Source organism: Bos javanicus, unplaced genomic scaffold (genome assembly GCF_032452875.1).
Source record: "Bos javanicus breed banteng unplaced genomic scaffold, ARS-OSU_banteng_1.0 tig00001919_1, whole genome shotgun sequence".
Lineage (NCBI taxonomy): Eukaryota > Metazoa > Chordata > Mammalia > Artiodactyla > Bovidae > Bos > Bos javanicus.
The window spans coordinates 238998-257112 of NW_026893787.1; the positions used below are offsets into that span (position 1 = coordinate 238998).

General features: G+C 41.6%; 1 protein-coding gene and 1 pseudogene across 1 annotated transcript in view; one reads left to right on the forward strand and one right to left on the reverse strand.

Moving 5' to 3' along the window:
• Positions 1-18115, reverse strand: part of LOC133243998 (ATP-binding cassette sub-family C member 4-like) — a 202517-nt gene that overhangs the window by 112178 nt on the left and 72224 nt on the right. Inside the window, 5 exon segments of the mRNA XM_061410684.1 lie at positions 4561-4655; positions 5035-5072; positions 6224-6364; positions 7827-8036; positions 11772-11868. Coding sequence (XP_061266668.1) covers positions 4561-4655; positions 5035-5072; positions 6224-6364; positions 7827-8036; positions 11772-11868 — 581 coding nt within the window.
• Positions 606-901, forward strand: LOC133244000 (HIG1 domain family member 1A, mitochondrial-like; annotated as a pseudogene).

Consider the following 18115-nt stretch of genomic DNA (forward strand, 5'->3'; position numbering starts at 1 on the left):
AATTGAATACAGAAATGATACAAAGAAACTGAATCCACTTCATTATACTCCACTTGAAATCATCAGTACTTTTGAGAATTAAGTTTGGAGTTACGGGAAAGGAAATGAACCTCCTAATAAGAAACAACAACTCCAGTCCAGTAATACTGAGGCAATAGAATGGAAGTACACTGAAGTATACCCCACCCAGGTCAGAACTCTTGAAAAAATGCTCTGTGGATTTCAATTCAATACTTCTGTGTCCAAGCTAATCACTCTTATGGGGGCTTCTTGTTGAGCAGTAATGAATTTCCAAAGTTCACTTGTCCACAAAGGGGTTGTGCTATGCCTGGCAGTAATCTTCACTGTCCTTCCACTAGCCCTAAATATGTGACCAAGAACATCACAGAACTGAGGAATACGAGTACTGATTGAAGACTGTGGCCTAGTCATACAGCTAGTCCTGAGGTAACATCGACACAGACTGTGATGCCAGCAGAGGAGGGGCTGTGGTGGTCATCACAGGGCGACAGTGGGAGCCTAGTAAATTTTAAATATAATCATTCTAACAAAAGCTTGTGGGAGCCTGAGACATCTTGTAGTTGTCTGTAGATTCTTCAGCCACTATGTCAAGCAACACAGATGTTTCTCTTTCTCCGTAAGTTGAAGATAAGGGCCCTAAACTTATCCAAAAAGCTAGACAGGCATCATTTATCCCTGCTGGAATAGCAGGTTTTGCAGTAACTGTTGCATATAGATTACATAAATTGAAGACTAGGGGAAATACTAATATGTCTGTTCACCTCATCCACACGCATGTGGATGGTCATGCATGGCAGCCCAAGGCTTTGTTGTGGAAGCAATGACTCTTGGTATAGGCTATTCCATGTATCATGAATTCTGGGCAAAACCTAAACCTTAGAAAGGGAGATGCTTTTTTAGTCTTATTGGTGGTTCTTGCTTTAGTTAGATATCTCATGTTGGGGTTATACACTTGTGTTGAAAATAAATTGTTTGAGTCAGACAATAACATGGTAATTTGATTACTGGCTTCCTTTTGCAGACTTGATTTGCCTGATGACCAAGTTGCTGATGACTAGTTCACCAACTAGGTCATTCAGAGGAGTCAAATTAGCACAAAAGAAACATGTCACTTTTAAATGCACTTGACAGTGGCAAAATGCCCATCTTCTTAAACTATTCTCATGGAAGAGGCATGAAGATGACAACATGCCAATCCTGAAATGCTCCCAGCTGCGGCTGGGATATCATGTGCTTTTAATGCAACATAGGAATCCTATTATCCAAGTTAATTTAACTCCTTCCTGACTGCTTTGTAGACTGAGTACTGTTTTTTTGTTGTTTTGTTTTGTTTTTTAATTTTTTTTTTTTTTTTTTACTTTACAATATTGTATCAGTCTGTGCCTCTGAGGACTACCCAAGTGCCTGAACCTGAGCGGCTTAGACCTGAGTACTGTTTTAAGGGCTGATTGGCTCTTAAACCAGCCCTTTCTGAGGAACCCTTTCAGAACAAAAGGTAATTTCGGCTTTCCATTGTTGAACTTTGCTATTTAATACTGGAGCACATTCTCAAATAAATGTGATTATGTTATACATCATTTTAAAGCACATTCCTTGATTTGTGGTTTTTTCCAATGAATTATTAATTTATATCTATTTTAGACTATGCAAATTCGAGTGATTGATATTCAAGTTCACAGTGAGTCATAAAGCAGTGGACACAACTCACAACATCGACAATGCATTTGATGCTAATGAACATACAGTGCAGTGGTGGTTCAAGAAGTCTGGCAAAGGAGACTAGATCCATGAAGATGAAGAATGCAGTGGCTGGTCATTGGAAGTTGACAGTGACACCTGAGAGGATCATCAAAGCTGATCCTCTTACAACTACACAAGAAGTCGCCCAAGAACTCAACTTTGACCATTCTACAGTTATTTGGCATTTGAAGCAAACTGGAAAGGTGAAAAAGCTCAATAAGTGGGTGCCTCATGATGGTGGTGATGTAGCTTAGTCATTTAGTCATGTCCGACTCTTTGCAACCCCATGGACTGTAGCCTGCCAGGCTCCGCTGTCCATGGGATTTCCAAGGCAAGAATACTGGAGTGGGTTTTCATTTCCTTCTCCAGGGTGCCTCATGAGCTGACCACAAATCAAAAAAAAAAAAAAAGCCATCTTCTCTTATTCTATGCAACAACAATGAACCATTTCTCAACTGGATTGAGATGTATGATGAAAAGTGGAGTTTACACGACAACCAGCTATGACCAGTTCAGTGGCTGTACAGGGAAGTTCCAAAGCCAAACTTGTACCAAAAAAAGGGTCATGGTCACTGTTTGGTGGTCTGCTGCTGGTCTGATTCATTACAACTTTTCAATTCCAATAAAACCATTACATCTGAGAAGTATGTTCAGCAAATTGATAAGATGCACAGAAAACTGCAATGCCGGCAGCCAGTTTTGGTCAGCTAAGAGAGCCTAATTCTTCTCCATGACAATACCTGACTGAACACTGTACAAACACCACTTCAAAAGTTGAACAATTTGGGTTACAGTTTTGCCTCATCTGACATATTCACCTGACCTCTTGCCAACTGACTACTACTTCTTCAAGCAACTCAACAACTCTGCAGGGAAAATGCCTCCACAACCAGCAGGATGCAGAAAATGCTTTCTAAGAATTCATTAAATCCTGAAGCACATATTTTTACCACAGGAATAAACAAACTTATTTCTTGTTGGCAAAAATGTGTTGATTTTAATGGTTCCTATTTTGACTAATAAAGATGTGTTTGAGCTCAGCTATAATGATTTAAAATTCAGGGTCCAAATCCGTAATTACTTTTGCACCAACTGAGAATACAACATTGTAAGTCTTCTGACAAGTGTGTGTGTGTGTGTGTTTTAAAAACTGATAACATAGCTATTTAAAAGTGTTATTTACTTCAGAATCATAGTTGTAAACATGGGAATACCTTAATTGTAGGTTCTCATTTACCTCTTTTGTAATTGCATAACTATGTTTTGCTGCTGTTATATCAATTTTTAAATGTAATTTTTAAATAGAAAAGTATATTTTAGTTGTTTGTCAGTTGCTTCATTCCAGAAAAAACAAACGACTCAATCAAAAAATGGGCCAAAGAACTAAATAGACATTTCTCCAAAGAAGACATACAGATGGCTAACAAACACATGAAGATGCTCAATATCACTCATTATCAGAGAAATGCAATTCAAAACCACAATGAGGTACCATTTCACGCCAGTCAGAATGGCTGTGACCCAAAAGTCTACAAACAATAAATGCTGGAGAGGATGTGGAGAAAAGGGAATCCTCTTACACTATTGGTGGGAATGCAAACTAGTATAGCCACTATGGAGAACAGTGTGGAGATTCCTTAAAAACTGGAAATAAAACTGCCTTATGACCCAGCAATCCCACTGCTGGGCATACACACTGAGGAAACCAGAAGGGAAAGAGACACGTGTACCCCAATGTTCATCGCAGCACTGTTTATAATAGCCAGGACATGGAAGCAACCTAAATGTCCATCAGCAGATGAATGGATAAGAAAGCTGTGGTACATATACACAATGGAGTATTACTCAGCCATTAAAAAGAATACATTTGAATCAGTTCTAATGAGGTGGATGAAACTGGAGCCTATTATACAGAGTGAAGTAAGCCAGAAAGAAAAATACCAATACAGTATACTAACACATATATATGGAATTTAGAAAGATGGTAACGACAACCCTGTATGCGAGACAGCAAAAGAGACATAGATGTATAGAACAGTCTTTTGGACTCTGTGGGAGAGGGAAGCGGGGGATGATTTGGAAGAATGGCATTAAAACATGTATAATATCATATAAGAAATGAATTGCCAGTCCAGGTTTGATGCAGGATACAGGAAGCTTGGGGCTGGTGCACTGGGATGACCCAGGGGATGGTATGGGGAGGGAGGTGGGAGGGGGGTTCAGGATGGGGAACACGTGTACACCTGTGGCAGATGCATGTTGATGTATGGCAAAACCAGTACAATATTGTAAAGTAAAAAATAATAATAGAAAAAAATAATAATAAAAAAAATAATAATAAAAAAAGAAACATAAAAAAAAGAAAAGTATATTTTAAGTGCTAAAGCAAAGGTAAATGAAAAACACTTTTAAATGTGTGCAGTATGTATATTTTCTCTATAAGAAACATAAATGCTAAACAAAATAAATTACCTATAATGGAAGTGATTTATAAGTAAACTGGTTTGGTCAGACATTATACAAACTTTGGTATACTACAGAATGTTTTGGTGTACTTGTGAAATTCTCTCATCTAACCTGAATTTACATTCCATGGTGATAACATGGTAAATGTACTATTACTAAAGTAAGTGAACACATCAAATAAATAAGCAAAATCATTCTAAATAATTCACAGAGTAAATGTGAATCAGACTGTTAAAACATTACTTAATTACTCCCAGAAGCCTTAGTGCCTCACATGGGTTCATTGTAAGCACCTCAGACTCTCGTGTAATAGACCAGATGATTCAACTTTACCTGAATAAGTTTGAAAGTACCAGACAGGATCAAGCACCACAGTTATATTTCCTTTACCATACACCATGCCATACAGGGCACTCTGTTCATTTGCCCTATAAAAGAGGAAGAAACAATATTGCACTAGACAGAATTTAGAAAAAAATTAACCTCAATTTGGGGGATGTATTTTATGCTAGAAGCTGGTTCCCAGCCCACTGGGCCCTGTGTCCATCTGCCTTATAAAAATTCAACTTGAATCATGACTTCTGGTTCTGAAAATTGTCTTGTGAGGAAGCAGCTAAGGGTCAGACATGGGGAGAGACCATGGCAGGGTCACAGTCCACCCACAGGACGTTTACTTCTTCTTCAGGGAAACTGCGTGAGGGTCAGAAGAGGAGGCTGAACAAGCCCCATCTCTCCCCCTGACTCTGTGGGAAAGTGAGGCTTCATGCAGATTTCACAGTACGTTGGGTCAGACAAGGAATCACTCACCAGTATGCAAGCCACCAATCCTGCAGGACGTAGGCAACCTGGAGCAGGAAACAACAGTCACTCACACACTGACATCACTGAGCCTCACACCTCGTTCAATAGGATGGGGGATGGAAAGGCTCCAGAACATGGAGACGGTCCTTTCAGTTCAGATCTGTGCCAAGCCCCATGCCCCAGATGACCACAGGTCAGGGGAGAGCATCTTACATTTTAAAATATTTAAAAGGCATTTTTTTTTTCCCTAGAAGCTCTCTGTCATGTATAGACAGCACCAGTAAGCCTCGCCTATTTTGCTTCCCACAGAAAATGCTTTACACTGTAAATCCAAGCAGACTGCAAATTCAGTAACAATAGTGCAAATGTTGGGATTTTTCAAATGAAAGAAGCTTGACAGGTACTGATGGTCAGTTTTCTGTGTCAGCTCGGCCAGAACAGTCTCCAATGATTCAACCAATGCTAAGTCACTTCAGTCATGTCCGACTCTGTGAGACCCCATAGAAGGCAGTCCACCAGGTTCCGCAGTCCCTGGGATACTCCAGGCAAGAACACTGGAGTGGGTTGCCATTTCCTTCTCCAATGCATGACAGTGAAAAGTGAAAATGAAGTCGCTTAGTCGTGTCTGACCCTCAGCAACCCTTTGGACTGCAGCCCTCCAGGCTGCTCCGTCCATGGGATTTTCCAGGCAAGAGTACTGGAGTGGGGTGCCATTGCCTTCTCCGATTCAACCAAACACCCATCTAAATGTTTCTGTGAAGGTATTTTGTAGATGTGGTTCACATCTACTGACAGAACTTAAGTAGAGATCACCCTCAACACTGTGGTAGCCTCATCCAGTCAATGAAAGGCATGAAGAGTAAAACCTGAGGCTTCCTGGAGGAGGAAGAAATTCTGCTTCAAGACATCAGGGTTAGTTCCTGCCTGTGGTTCCAGCCTGCAGGCCTGCCTTTTTGGTTTCATATTCACCCAGCTAGATCCACAGCCTCATGGGCCAATTTGAAATAAATCTCTTTATTTATATATATATATATATATATATATATATATATATATATATATATATATCACACACACACATACATACATACACACACACATATATACACAAATAATAACAATAAAATAAATACAGTAGAAATAGTAGGTAAATATCAAGTTGAGGGCATAAACCAAGATAAATGTTCTTATTTACCTGAGCTGCAATGTTTACTAGAATAAGGAAAACCATGGTTAACCAATGAGCACCAGCAGTGAAGTAATTCTTGTAGGTCTTAAAGCCAACACTTCCTTCCAAATGACTCTCGTCTGATAATGTAACCTGTATATTCTCAGTCTGGAAAGGAAATGGCAATGAGAAAAAAAATTTTAAATAATGAACCCTAAAATTTCAAAAGTTCAACAATGCCCTCCACCACAAAGCTGTGGGTAATAGACACATCTCATACTCTGGTAGGAGAGCAAGATGGTCTATCTCCTATAGAGAAGAATGTGGAAATATCTAGATAAACCATATGTGCATTTATGCTTGGACCCAGCCATCTGAGCCCTAGAATTTCATTAAAAATAAGGAAATGTGATTTGTATGAGGTTATTCATGGTTGGGTGGCTTTGCTTTAAGTCAATCATGAGTCTCAACTCACATACAACACCCCTGATTCAAGTATGAATGCAGAAACTTATTCCAAAATAATAGACAAAATGATGTGGAGCAATAATAACAGACAAAATGATATGGACAAATATTAGATAAAATGAAAAATAGACAAAATAATATGTATTCCTGTAGATTATTTGTGTAACTTAATGATAGAAAAATAAAATGTACTTGGGCCTCAAAATACTACCCAAATAGAGTAAACTGAGTTCATACAGCAAGTTAGAGTAATGTGAGTTTGAACAGCAGGGGGACAAACATATAATCTGAATCTACTTGGTTCCTAAATTTCAGAGAATGATACCTGAGTGTGGAATGTGAGGAACTAATCTGAATACTTACCAGAATCATCCATGCTCCTGGGTCTGGATAGTGGGGGTTTGGATAACAAGGAATACTTGTATTTTTAAGGGGGATCTAGGACACGACTGAAGTGACTTAGCAGCAGCAGCAGCAGAAGTGCATTTCTGCAGTTCTGTCTGAAGGACTGAGAATGCATGATAGAGTCATAGGAGCCAAGAATGTCCTCTGGTCTATGCTGGCCACTGGGGATTCAAGGTGGATAAGATGTGGTTCTCAGTGTTGAAGGCTAAGAAAGGAAGATGGGAACTAACTCCAAAGTGTCTACCCTGCGTCAGGTCCTTTACATAGGTTACCTCTGGCCTATCACAAACCTCCTAACAATGGCACAAAATACAACCATCAGTCACCTGCAGTGATAAAACATGCCAACACAAAGAAAAAGTAGCTGATTTAATCAGGGCCTCAGCAGGACTGTCTAAGGGGGTCTTCACATTAAGCCTCTGGATGCATAAGGGAAGCCGGGGGCCACCAAAGTGAGTAGGATGTAACTACAGCAAGTGGAAGAGTTATATCAGTGTGAGCCACATGCACCCAGAAATTTATAAGTAAAGCCAGTAGTGGTCCCCATAAGATTCTCCTTCCTATACCCAAAGGAGAACACTCACTAGGCTTGCTCCTTTCATGCTCTTAATTCTACCAATTCTATAGAATAAGGTTTTGGCAACTTAGGATCTATAATATTTGGGGACAAAGGAATATGTCATGAGTGGAGCAGACTGAAGGTCCATGAGGCCATTAAGACTACAGATCAGGGCATGATATAGGATGAGAAACTTACATCTTGGCCCTCAGGAGCAGCATCTTTCAACAAGGGTGTGGAAGCCTGTTGAGACTGAACTGAAGACTCGGAGGAGGTCCGATTCCTCAGACTGAGAGTTCCTGGACCTGGAGATGGTTCAGCCTCCTCATTCTCCTTCTTTAAAAGGGTATCAAAATATACCCAAGATTTCACGAACTCACTGTAAGTCCCCTCTTGTACCATCTTGCCCTAAAATAAAAATAAAGAATTTGAAAGGAATGCATTTGAATTTGATAATACTAACCTAATCTACCTAATCAAGGGAAGTAAACTGGTCTTAAATTATGATTTCTCATACAAAAGTGATCTTTAAGTCTAGAATTCTACTTGACAAATTTAGGTCAATTCAACTGGACACAGAACTCAACATTCTGGTTTCTTCCAAACCCTGTGTTAGGTGCTAGGAGACATGAAAGAAATGTGTGGTCATGTGTTAAAAATGGAGGCCACTGACATAACTTCCACAGGCACTTAGGAAAGCAAGAATTACAAAGGTTGATGGGAGTATCGGTGCAATCATTTTAGACAATGTGGAAATTGAGATAAACCTCAGATGACAATAAGAACTTTAAAAAACAGTCAACTGGGGAGGGTATTCCAGAAAAGAAATTTAAATTTGACCAGAGGTGACCACAAGAATATCTGCGTAAGTAAGGGTCACTCATCAAATCTTTGCTGACCATGTCACAGTCATAGTTGGGACAGGAGGTGTAGGAACCAGCCCTCATCTGGTTCCTACATGAGCTAGTTTTTCATGATATTCAAAACTGCCCACTAAACTCCAGAAGTTCCCAACAATAATTCAATATTCCACCTGATAAAGTAATTAAATAAGGAGGTCATGAGACTGGAGTGGCTTTAAAGCCTTGGCAACCTGTGCCAGCAAACCAAAATCTAAGCCAGAATCAGTGCACTCAAATCCAAGAAAAAACTTAAGAACAACCAATCACAAGCAGCCAACCAGATTTCCCCAAATCAGGCAACTGCTTAAGCTACAGTCAATCTAATCATTTACTTTGAACACATGTGACACATGACTGTACAGTTTCCTTTCTTTCCAAAGTTATATAAAATAATGTGGAAACACTTTCACTATTTTCTGACCTAATGGAACAACTGATTCACTCAGTGCCAAACAAAATGTTGTGCAAAATCTTGAAATGAAAAACTAATCAGAGGGCACCTCTGTTTAATAAGGAAGGTCGGAAGGAAGAAGTTGGCCCAGGCCCTAGTTGGGACCCTGTTCATCCTACCCTCTGAGGCGGTCCACTGAGAGAAAAGCACTGAAGCTTTTGGGCAGCTTCTGATACTGCAGAATTAGAAAATTCAGGATATACAGTGTCTTGTTTCACTTGGGAGGCAAAATTCAAGCACTTTATTTCATGAAATTACCCCTTTCCACTTAGTATCTATAAGATGCACAAGGAAATCACTGGTAGTACAAAGATAGCAATTTCACACCGTAGCCAAGTACTGACAATTCTGAGGGGACAAGGGGGCAGCCATCCCTTCTCTGCTGTTAGAGAGGGACCAGACAAACAGGAAGGATGTACCCCAACTCATCCAGGGGTATTCACCAGTAGACAAATGGTTGCTCTAATAGTACTAAACTTGAGGGAGGTCCTCAAAAGAAGCATAAGGGAACCTAAACATCTAAATACTATTTAGGCACATACTAAACAGGTTATTCTGCCCATTGATTCTATGTTCCTAATATTACCAAAGCTGGGGTTTTACACACTAGTATCACTCCCTCCATGGGCTTCCCTGGTGACTTAGATGGTAAAGAATCTGCCTGCAACTCAGGAGACCTGGTTTGATCCCTGGGTTGGGAAGATCCTCTGGAGAAGGGAATGGCTACCCACTCCAGTATTCTTGCCTGGAGAACCCCATGGACAGAAGAGCCTGGTGGGCTACAGTCCCTGGGGTCACAGAGTCGGACATGACTGGGCAACTAACACACACGCACACACACACACATCATCCCCTCTGCACATGAAATTAGCTTCTATCAAGCTTGAGAAATCTGAAACCCCAAATTCTGGAGGAGTGGAGAAGAGTCAACAACTTTTGCAACTGCTTCTAGAGAGGTAGAGATGCTGTATTTTAATCTTTCTTAGAGCAGAAATTCATTTGATAAGTGAGGGATTTGATCAAGGGCCTATTTGAACAGACAAGGGTTTCATGATAGTGCTGAGGCATAGAGGTAAACAAGGCAAGGGGTGAAATATAAATCACCAAGTCTGAAATATTCTCACTAATCTCCACCCCACCCCCAACCATGCTAGGAGTTTGGGTTGAATGGTGGCCCCAGAAAAAGGTATGTTCAAGCCCAAAACATGACACCTGGGAACATGACCTTATTTGGAAACAGGGTCTTAGCAGATGTAATCAAGTTAACACGAGGTCATACTGGAGCAGGGTGACCCTACATCCAATAAGACTAATGTTCCTATGAGAAGAGAAGAGACTCAGACACGGGGACAATGGCCATGTGACATCAGAGGCAGAGACCACAGTGCTGCAGCTGGAAGTCAAGGAACACAAGGAAGGCTGGTGAACAACCAAAGGCTGGAAGGAAGGATTCTCCCCTGGAGACTTCAGGGAGAGCACAGCCCTGCCAGCACCTGGATTTGGGACCCGTAGCCTCCAGAACAGGGAGACGATAAACTTCTGCTGTTTTAAGTCACCCAGTTTGCAGTACTTTGTTACAGCAGTTCTAGAAACTGATATGCTAGCCTGAACCCACACTTCTGTCTCCTCAGCTTTACTAAGACTTGTAACTGTTTCTGCTGTTGCCCCTCCAGTGACCATCAGAGGACTCTCTTAACTCCCACGTCAGACCACATCCCCTCTCTGCTCTGGACCATCCAAGGCTTCCATCGCACTTCCGGACTTGCTGCCCACTGCCTGGAGACCAGCTCCCTCCTGTCCCCCTGCTCCCTCTCCTTAGACACGCTGGTCTTCCTGCTGTTCCTCCAACCTGCCAGGTCAGCTCCTTCCTAAGGACCCCCTGCTTCAGACCCCCTCCCCCTGGTGACTGCGTGGCCACCACCTTCATGTCACTCAGACCCCGTGAGGCACCAGCTCCTCAGGGAGGCCAGGATGTCAGCCCACCTCTCTGTGTCACATCCTCCCCATAAGAACAGGAGCCCCGTGAGGGCAGGGCCTTGTCCTCCTGTCGCACAGGCTCTCACACGTATCGGGGACATAGAGACCTGGGCAGTGAGACCAGCAACTGGAGACACCAGCTGAGTGGGCATCTCTGACCCGGGTGCTCAGCTACCCAACCTCATTTCTGGTGTTAATGGAAGATGCTCTTGAGGCAAACTATATGACAATCACCTGGATACAAACAGATCTTAACATCTCTAATATCTAAATAATACATTTGACTTAAGTTGTGAAAGGGGAAAACAAAATGTTCTAAACAAAATAGCATCATTACCCTTAACAGATTTCACTAGAACAGTGATAATTCAGTACCTCTGTGGCAGCACTTTTTTAAAAACTTTTTATCTTGTTTGAGGTATAGCTGATTAATAATGTTGTGATAGTTTTAGGTGAACAGTGAAGGGTCTCAGCCATATGTATACATGTATCAATTCTTCTCCAAACTCTCCTCCCATCCAGGCTGCCACAAAATATTGAGCAGAGTTCCATGTGCTATACAGTAGGTCCTTGTTGGGTAATGGCATTTTTATACACTTTAGGGTTTATGTGGCTTACAGAGTAATAGCGACATTTCTACAGGCCTTTGGTTTTACTCTCTAGGGCATAAACATCAGCCCTGAGAAGAAAAAAAAGTAAAACTGAGGAAGAAGGGCCATTTACCAAGAACCCAAGGAAAATTTCTGTAGGGAGAGCTGTCCTTCAACACACCTGAGTGCAAGCAAGCTCCAAAGACTTTTAGAAACTACTTACATTTTCCAATATCAGAATCTGACTTGCAGCTTTTAGGTACTGCAACTGATGCGTCACTAAGATTGTGATCTTCTCACGCAAGGCTTGGCAAATACACCTACAAATTATAAAAGGTACAGTATGCAAAAGCACATTAAAGGGGCTGCTTCCAACTGAAAACACCAATTTTGAAAACATAATGAGACAAAGGCCACACAGCAGTCAAAGATGTATACTCTAAATACCAAAGAAATAGTACAAAGTCAATACAAATACAAATCAATGATTCTAAGTCCTCAAATTTACTGGTAGCAAACTTGAATCTGTTCTGCTAAAAAAAATTCTAAACAGCAGTCCAGTGAAGGAGTGACCAACAGCTAAGTCTTTTTTTCCCCAAAATTCAGCTTAATAATTATTTACATGCCTTACAATGAAAAACAATTGAGTGATACTGAGGTGTCATTATTTAACTTCTATGCAGAGTACATCATGAGAAACGCTGGGCTGGAAGAAGCACAAGCTGGAATCAAGATTGCCAGGAGAAATATCAATAACCTCAGATATGCAGATGACATATCTGAAGAGGAAGAGGAAATAAAAAACCTCTTGATGAAAGTGAAAGAGGAGAGTGAAAAAGTTGGCTTAAAGCTCAACATTTAGAAAACTAATATCATGGCATCTGGTCCCATAACTTCATGGCAAACAGATGAGGAAAGAGTGGAAACAGTGTCAGACTTTATTTTGGGGGGCTCCAAAATCACTGCAAATGGTGGTTGCAGCCATGAAGTTAAAAGACACTTACTCTTTGGAAGGAAAGTTATGACCAACCTAGATAGCATATTCAAAAGCAGAGACATTACTTTGCCAACAAAGGTCCGTCTAGTCAAGGCTATGGTTTTTCCAGTGGTCATGTATGGATGTGAGACTTGGACTGTGAAGAAAGCTGAGTGCCAAAGAATTGATGCTTTTGAACTGTGGTGTTGGAGAAGACTCTTGAGAGTCCCTTGGACTGCAAGGAGATCCACCCAGTCCATTTTAAAGGAAATCAGTCCTGGGTGTTCTTTGGAAGGACCGATGCTAAAGCTGCAACTCCAATACTTTGGCCACCTCATGCGAAGAGTTGACTCATTGGAAAAGATCCTGATGCTGGGAGGGATTGGGGGCAGGAGGAGAAGGGGACGACAGAGGATGAGATGGCTGGATGGCATCACTGACTCGATGGACATGAGTTTGGGTGAACTCTGGGAGTTGGTGATGAACAGGGAGGCCTGGCATGCTGCAGTTCATGGGGTTGCAAAGAGTCGGACACGACTGAGTGACTGAACTGAACTGAACTGAGGGTTGAAAAGTTGACTGAATTAAAATACTATTTTATTGCTAAGTAGGAAGGGGAGAAGGGGGATCTATGTCATATAAAAATGTGTACATTTTTCTTAGTTTTCTGATTTTTTATGATATATGATGTACATAATAACAAAAAAAAATTAGTACATTCTTGGTAACCTTTTCCAGAGTGCATTTTCTAGACACTACTTCCAAAGTATTAGATAGAAAATGCCAGCATGGCCTCCATCAGTGTTTACAATATTTCCAGTTCCATCCAGGAAGTAAGTCTTCTATTATGAAGACTGAACACCTTCCAAATGTAAAAATGGGAGAATGGAATCCACATGGCCCAAATCACAGTGGGAAGCATTGAACAGATTAAAGGAGACACCAGTTCTCTACAGCCAAGACCCCTGTTGATCAGACCACCCAAGATGGCTGTTCTCTTGCTCTCTATATATCCCTGCTTGACCAGCAGCTGTTTCACCTACACCTACTCATGGAACTGACCTCCCTACACGTTTTCCCCAGACTTTAGCTGATGACTTTTCTATTTTTATATCAGAACCCTCCATTATGCTTGTCAAAGAGGTGGGAGGGGCATGACCCTCTGTTGGTTTCCATAGCAACTGAGAAGTCAATCTTATTTCAATTCCCCTGTATGTCTTAATCTTCCTTCTTCCTCACCTCCAGCCAGGGGCAATAACTAGTGTCATGTTCTGCCCTACTGGCCATCACACATGGTGGAGTGTCAGGCAGTACCTTGCTTCAGACATGGAAGTTCACCCTATCCATTAAGCCATTCATGTCTCTCTCACTAACTCCAGGCTCTTTCTTTGGTCTAATGTGGGCAAATACAGACCTTGCAGCCTATAGAGTGCAGCTCAATGACCCACCCAGTAGTCAACCTTAAGTGTGTTTTCACAGTAACTCCTTAAGCTGCTCCTACATTTTAAATGAAGATCCATATGGACTTAACCCCAGTCTCATCCCATAGGGTCTACAAATTCTCCAGGGAAATGAGTAGTTGGGTCAGGGACCCCAGTGACCACGAGCGGGGCTCCAGGCATGAACTCTGGGTGCCCAAGCCCCTCACAGAGCAAATCTTAGGAACCTGGACCAGAGCTCAGCCTGTGAGTGAAACAGAGGGAGAGTCTGGAGGCAGCAGACTACAGCTCAGTCCCTCTCACGAGCCTGATGATGTTGGACGAGCAACTAAACCTCAGTTTCTTCATCTCAAAACAAGGTCATTGACAACTTCATCCACACCTTCTGAGAAATCAAACCACCAATCCACACAGTAAACATCAGCCCCCATCTCCACTCTTCCCCAACCATGAGTGGTCATGTGCTTTGGATTCAGGACAGGAAAGTCCTAAGAGGACACTCTGGACACTGGGTCTGTGATCAGATCATCAGAGCAAGAATCCGGAATATAGACGCATACTCTTATTACTTAAGTACAAGCAGTACTTTTGACATGTCTTAGTTCAGTCTCTCTTTTTTTTTTTTTTACTTTTGATGTGTCTTAGTTCAGTTTCCCTACTTAAATTTCTTAAATACTTAGTACTAAAGCTTTTAATGGAATTATTTTTCCTTCAATCAAAATTATCCACTAATAGTCCCTAAAGTTGGATGTTAATCAAACCTGTTGGGCAGCTATGTCCAAGATGAACCAACCCAAAAGTTTTTAAATGTTTTCTAACATTCTATCACAGAAGAGGTAATGTAAATAATTACAAGGAAGTGATCAGTTGATGACTGTGAATTTTTCCTAAATAATGCTTTTCATCAAAATCTCTAGGAAAATATTTTCCAAATTGTTAGAATAAAGGTTTCCAAGTCACACAAAAGAAAAGGAAAAAGACTGATTCAGCAAGCAGATGTTCAACCATTATTCCTACATAAGGGGTAAGTTAAGAGGGGACACATCCTATGGTAGAGGGGATACAAAAAAAAGACAGAGTCTGCAACTTCATTCATTCAATCAGCAGAGGTTTGTTGAGGAGCCAGGCATTGTCCTAAGTGCTAAGGACACAGATCAAAAAAGGAGGTCAAGGCAGTAGACAACACTCTGCATCATGTAATGGGGGACACTGAACAAGTATAGAAAATACACAATCAGGCCATGATGCCTGCTTCAAAGGAAAAGTAAGAGGGGCCAGTGTCTTACTTAGATGGGGATCCATGGGAGCCCTGAGACTATGTGGGGAAACATCCCTGGAAGAAGACACAGCAGGTGCAGGGGTCCTGGGACTGAACAAGCTGGGCTGAGGCGCCTTCCTACATGGTCAAGTGCACCCACTGAGGGCTGTGGGAAGACAGATGGCACAGGCGCCCCCTGGAGGAGCAGGAGGGAATGGCAGGGCCCATCTTTCACTTTCCTCCTGTGCCCTGACACACTGCTCCCTGGCTCTGGGACACTGGGAGCAACCAGTGTGTACAGACAGACGGGAATGAGAAAGGACCCCCACAAAGCCAGCATGGCTGGATATCAAGTGTGTGGGGGACGAGATGGAAAAGCTATTAGGGACATAAAGCAACAAAATTTGTTCTCCATTTGAGGACCTGGCGTTACATCCTGAAAGTGAGGGGGCGGTTGGTCTGTGAAGGGCTGAAGCAGGAGGATGAGTTGTGTAGACAGCAGCTGCGAGTCTGATCAGGGCAAACCCAAAGATCTGATGACACAGGAGGAGGGGGTCTGGTGATGTGGGTTTCCCTGAATCACAACAGACCGAAACCATGATCCCCACAGCATGACAGGACTGCATCAGTTCACTTAAAGCCTCTAACTTTCAGTAGGTGATAGAACACACTTAATGTTTACAACATAGTTGCAAAACTCACAAACCTTATTAACCTTGGATATAGAATCATGACTGAAGGAAACTGTTAACAAGTAGAAGAGTGATGCATTTATTTGAATATAAAACACTCCCCATGACTAAGCTTCCATATGACCACCATCTCTCATAGCATACTGCTCCATCCAATTTTCTAACTTGAGAACCTTCTCCGGTTGCTTCAGAGTGATTTCCTAAATTACACTCATGCTCCTTGTCCTAAGTTTTCTCAGGGAACATGGTTCTGATTAGCATGCAACAATCTTCACAATCTTGCTTTTATCAAATATACATCCACGGTCATTAAACCGAAAATGTTAGAAGATTTTATAACCACCTGTGTCCGAACAAAAACTTGGGAGAGTTTTTGTGATTAGCACATTGTACTTGGCAATCAGAATGCCTTCCTCTCCCTTCCCTGTAACACAGATGCAATGGTCATGAGAGGGTAACAGGCAGGAAGGCCAGGGGTCTCCAAATGGAAGAAATAGGTGGCAAGTATCAGATTTTTTTTTTTTTTAATCTCTCTCTTAAGTGGCAGGAGGAAACAAACTAGTGATATATTGTTTCCCTTTCTCTATACAAATTTAAAAAGAGGTTTCTCTTAAAATACTGTGTTGCCATAATGACACCTGATTCCAACTGAATTCAACTTTTCTCAAATCTTGAGCTAACCAATATATTTTTTATGGAAATGTTTGTCTTAAGCTATGTTAATGTACTATGCATTTACCCTAGACTCTATCTTCAAGTTTGTTCCACCTAAAATCTCAGATTTAGGCTCAGAACCAACTTGACAAACCAGTATGTTATACTCAGACATTGTTCTCCTAACCTATGTAAACAAAACTATTTGTATGGTAATCTGCCTTTCTACAAGATTCAAGTCAATCATTTTATGGCCCAGGATGATTCGCCTAGTGCCAAGATTATCTCAAAATACATCTTGTGGGTGAGGGGCCTGGTGCCATTCTCTGGGTTTTGAGACATTCTTTTCTTTCATTAACATACTGCTAATAACTATATAACATCCAGCTAAAGACTAGCAGGGGGGTATTATTTCTGCCCCCTTCTGATGTCTATGTCAGAAGTTTTCTCTATCTCTTTTATACTTTAATAAAACTATTACGCAAAAGCTCTGAGTGATCAAGCCTCATCTCTGGCCCCGGATTGAATTCTTCTCCTCCGGAGGCCAAGAATCTTGGCATCTTTCATGGTTCAGCAACAACTTTTCAGTCAGTAGAAACTGTTCATGTGCTGATGGAGAACTTGAGCAGATGCTCACAATACGGGGTGACACACATTTGTGAGTTCAGGGCAGGGCACTGGCAACAGGAAAGCTGAGCTACTCATGATGCCAGGAGGGTGGCAGTAGGGAATCCCTGTCACAACACTAGTGCCTGTCATCTCAACTCATGACAAGACACAAGGTACTTCTCTGTTGGTGTCACACCGAAATAATTCTCACAAACACACAGGATTATGAGAGACAGCACAGGGAAAGCTTACAAAAGAGCAACTCCTTGAGGAAACTGCTGAAAGCATATTTATTAGAAGTTTATCTGTCAGAGCTCAGTGGGGTATGACAAAGACCAGAAATCAGGAACAAAGGCAAACATCTGAAGGATATGGAATGTGCATGTAAACTACTTCCTTGTGGTCAGTGTAGGATCACATGGGAATTATAAGTTGCTCTGTTACAGAATAGTTTCCCTAAAGTAGAGTTTCCCACACTTCTCTAAGGGAAAATTCATCAATGACATCACAATGACAAGAGGGTGGGAGAGGGGGGTCATATCAGAAAGCTGAAGCCCATGGCACATGTCAGCTTCCCTGCTCTCTTGTGTTCTGAAAGAATCAACACTAACATGTACCTTTTTGTGCAGCAAAACACACATAACATGAAATTTACCATTTTAACCATTTTTAAGCCTACAGCTCAGTGGTATTAAGCACATTCACACTGTTGTGCAGCCATCACCAGCATCCATCTGCAGAACTTGCTCACCATGCCAACACTAAGCACGAGTTACACACAGACTTTGGGGGAATATGCCCCATGATACCTGCTTAGAGGATGTTGAAACCCAGCTCCTGGTATCCAGAGCTCAGTGCTCTCATATGTCTCTCTCTCTCACTGACTCTGCTAAAGTCTCTTCACTTTGTTATTTAGGACTTGCTATGAAAGAAGTCTGT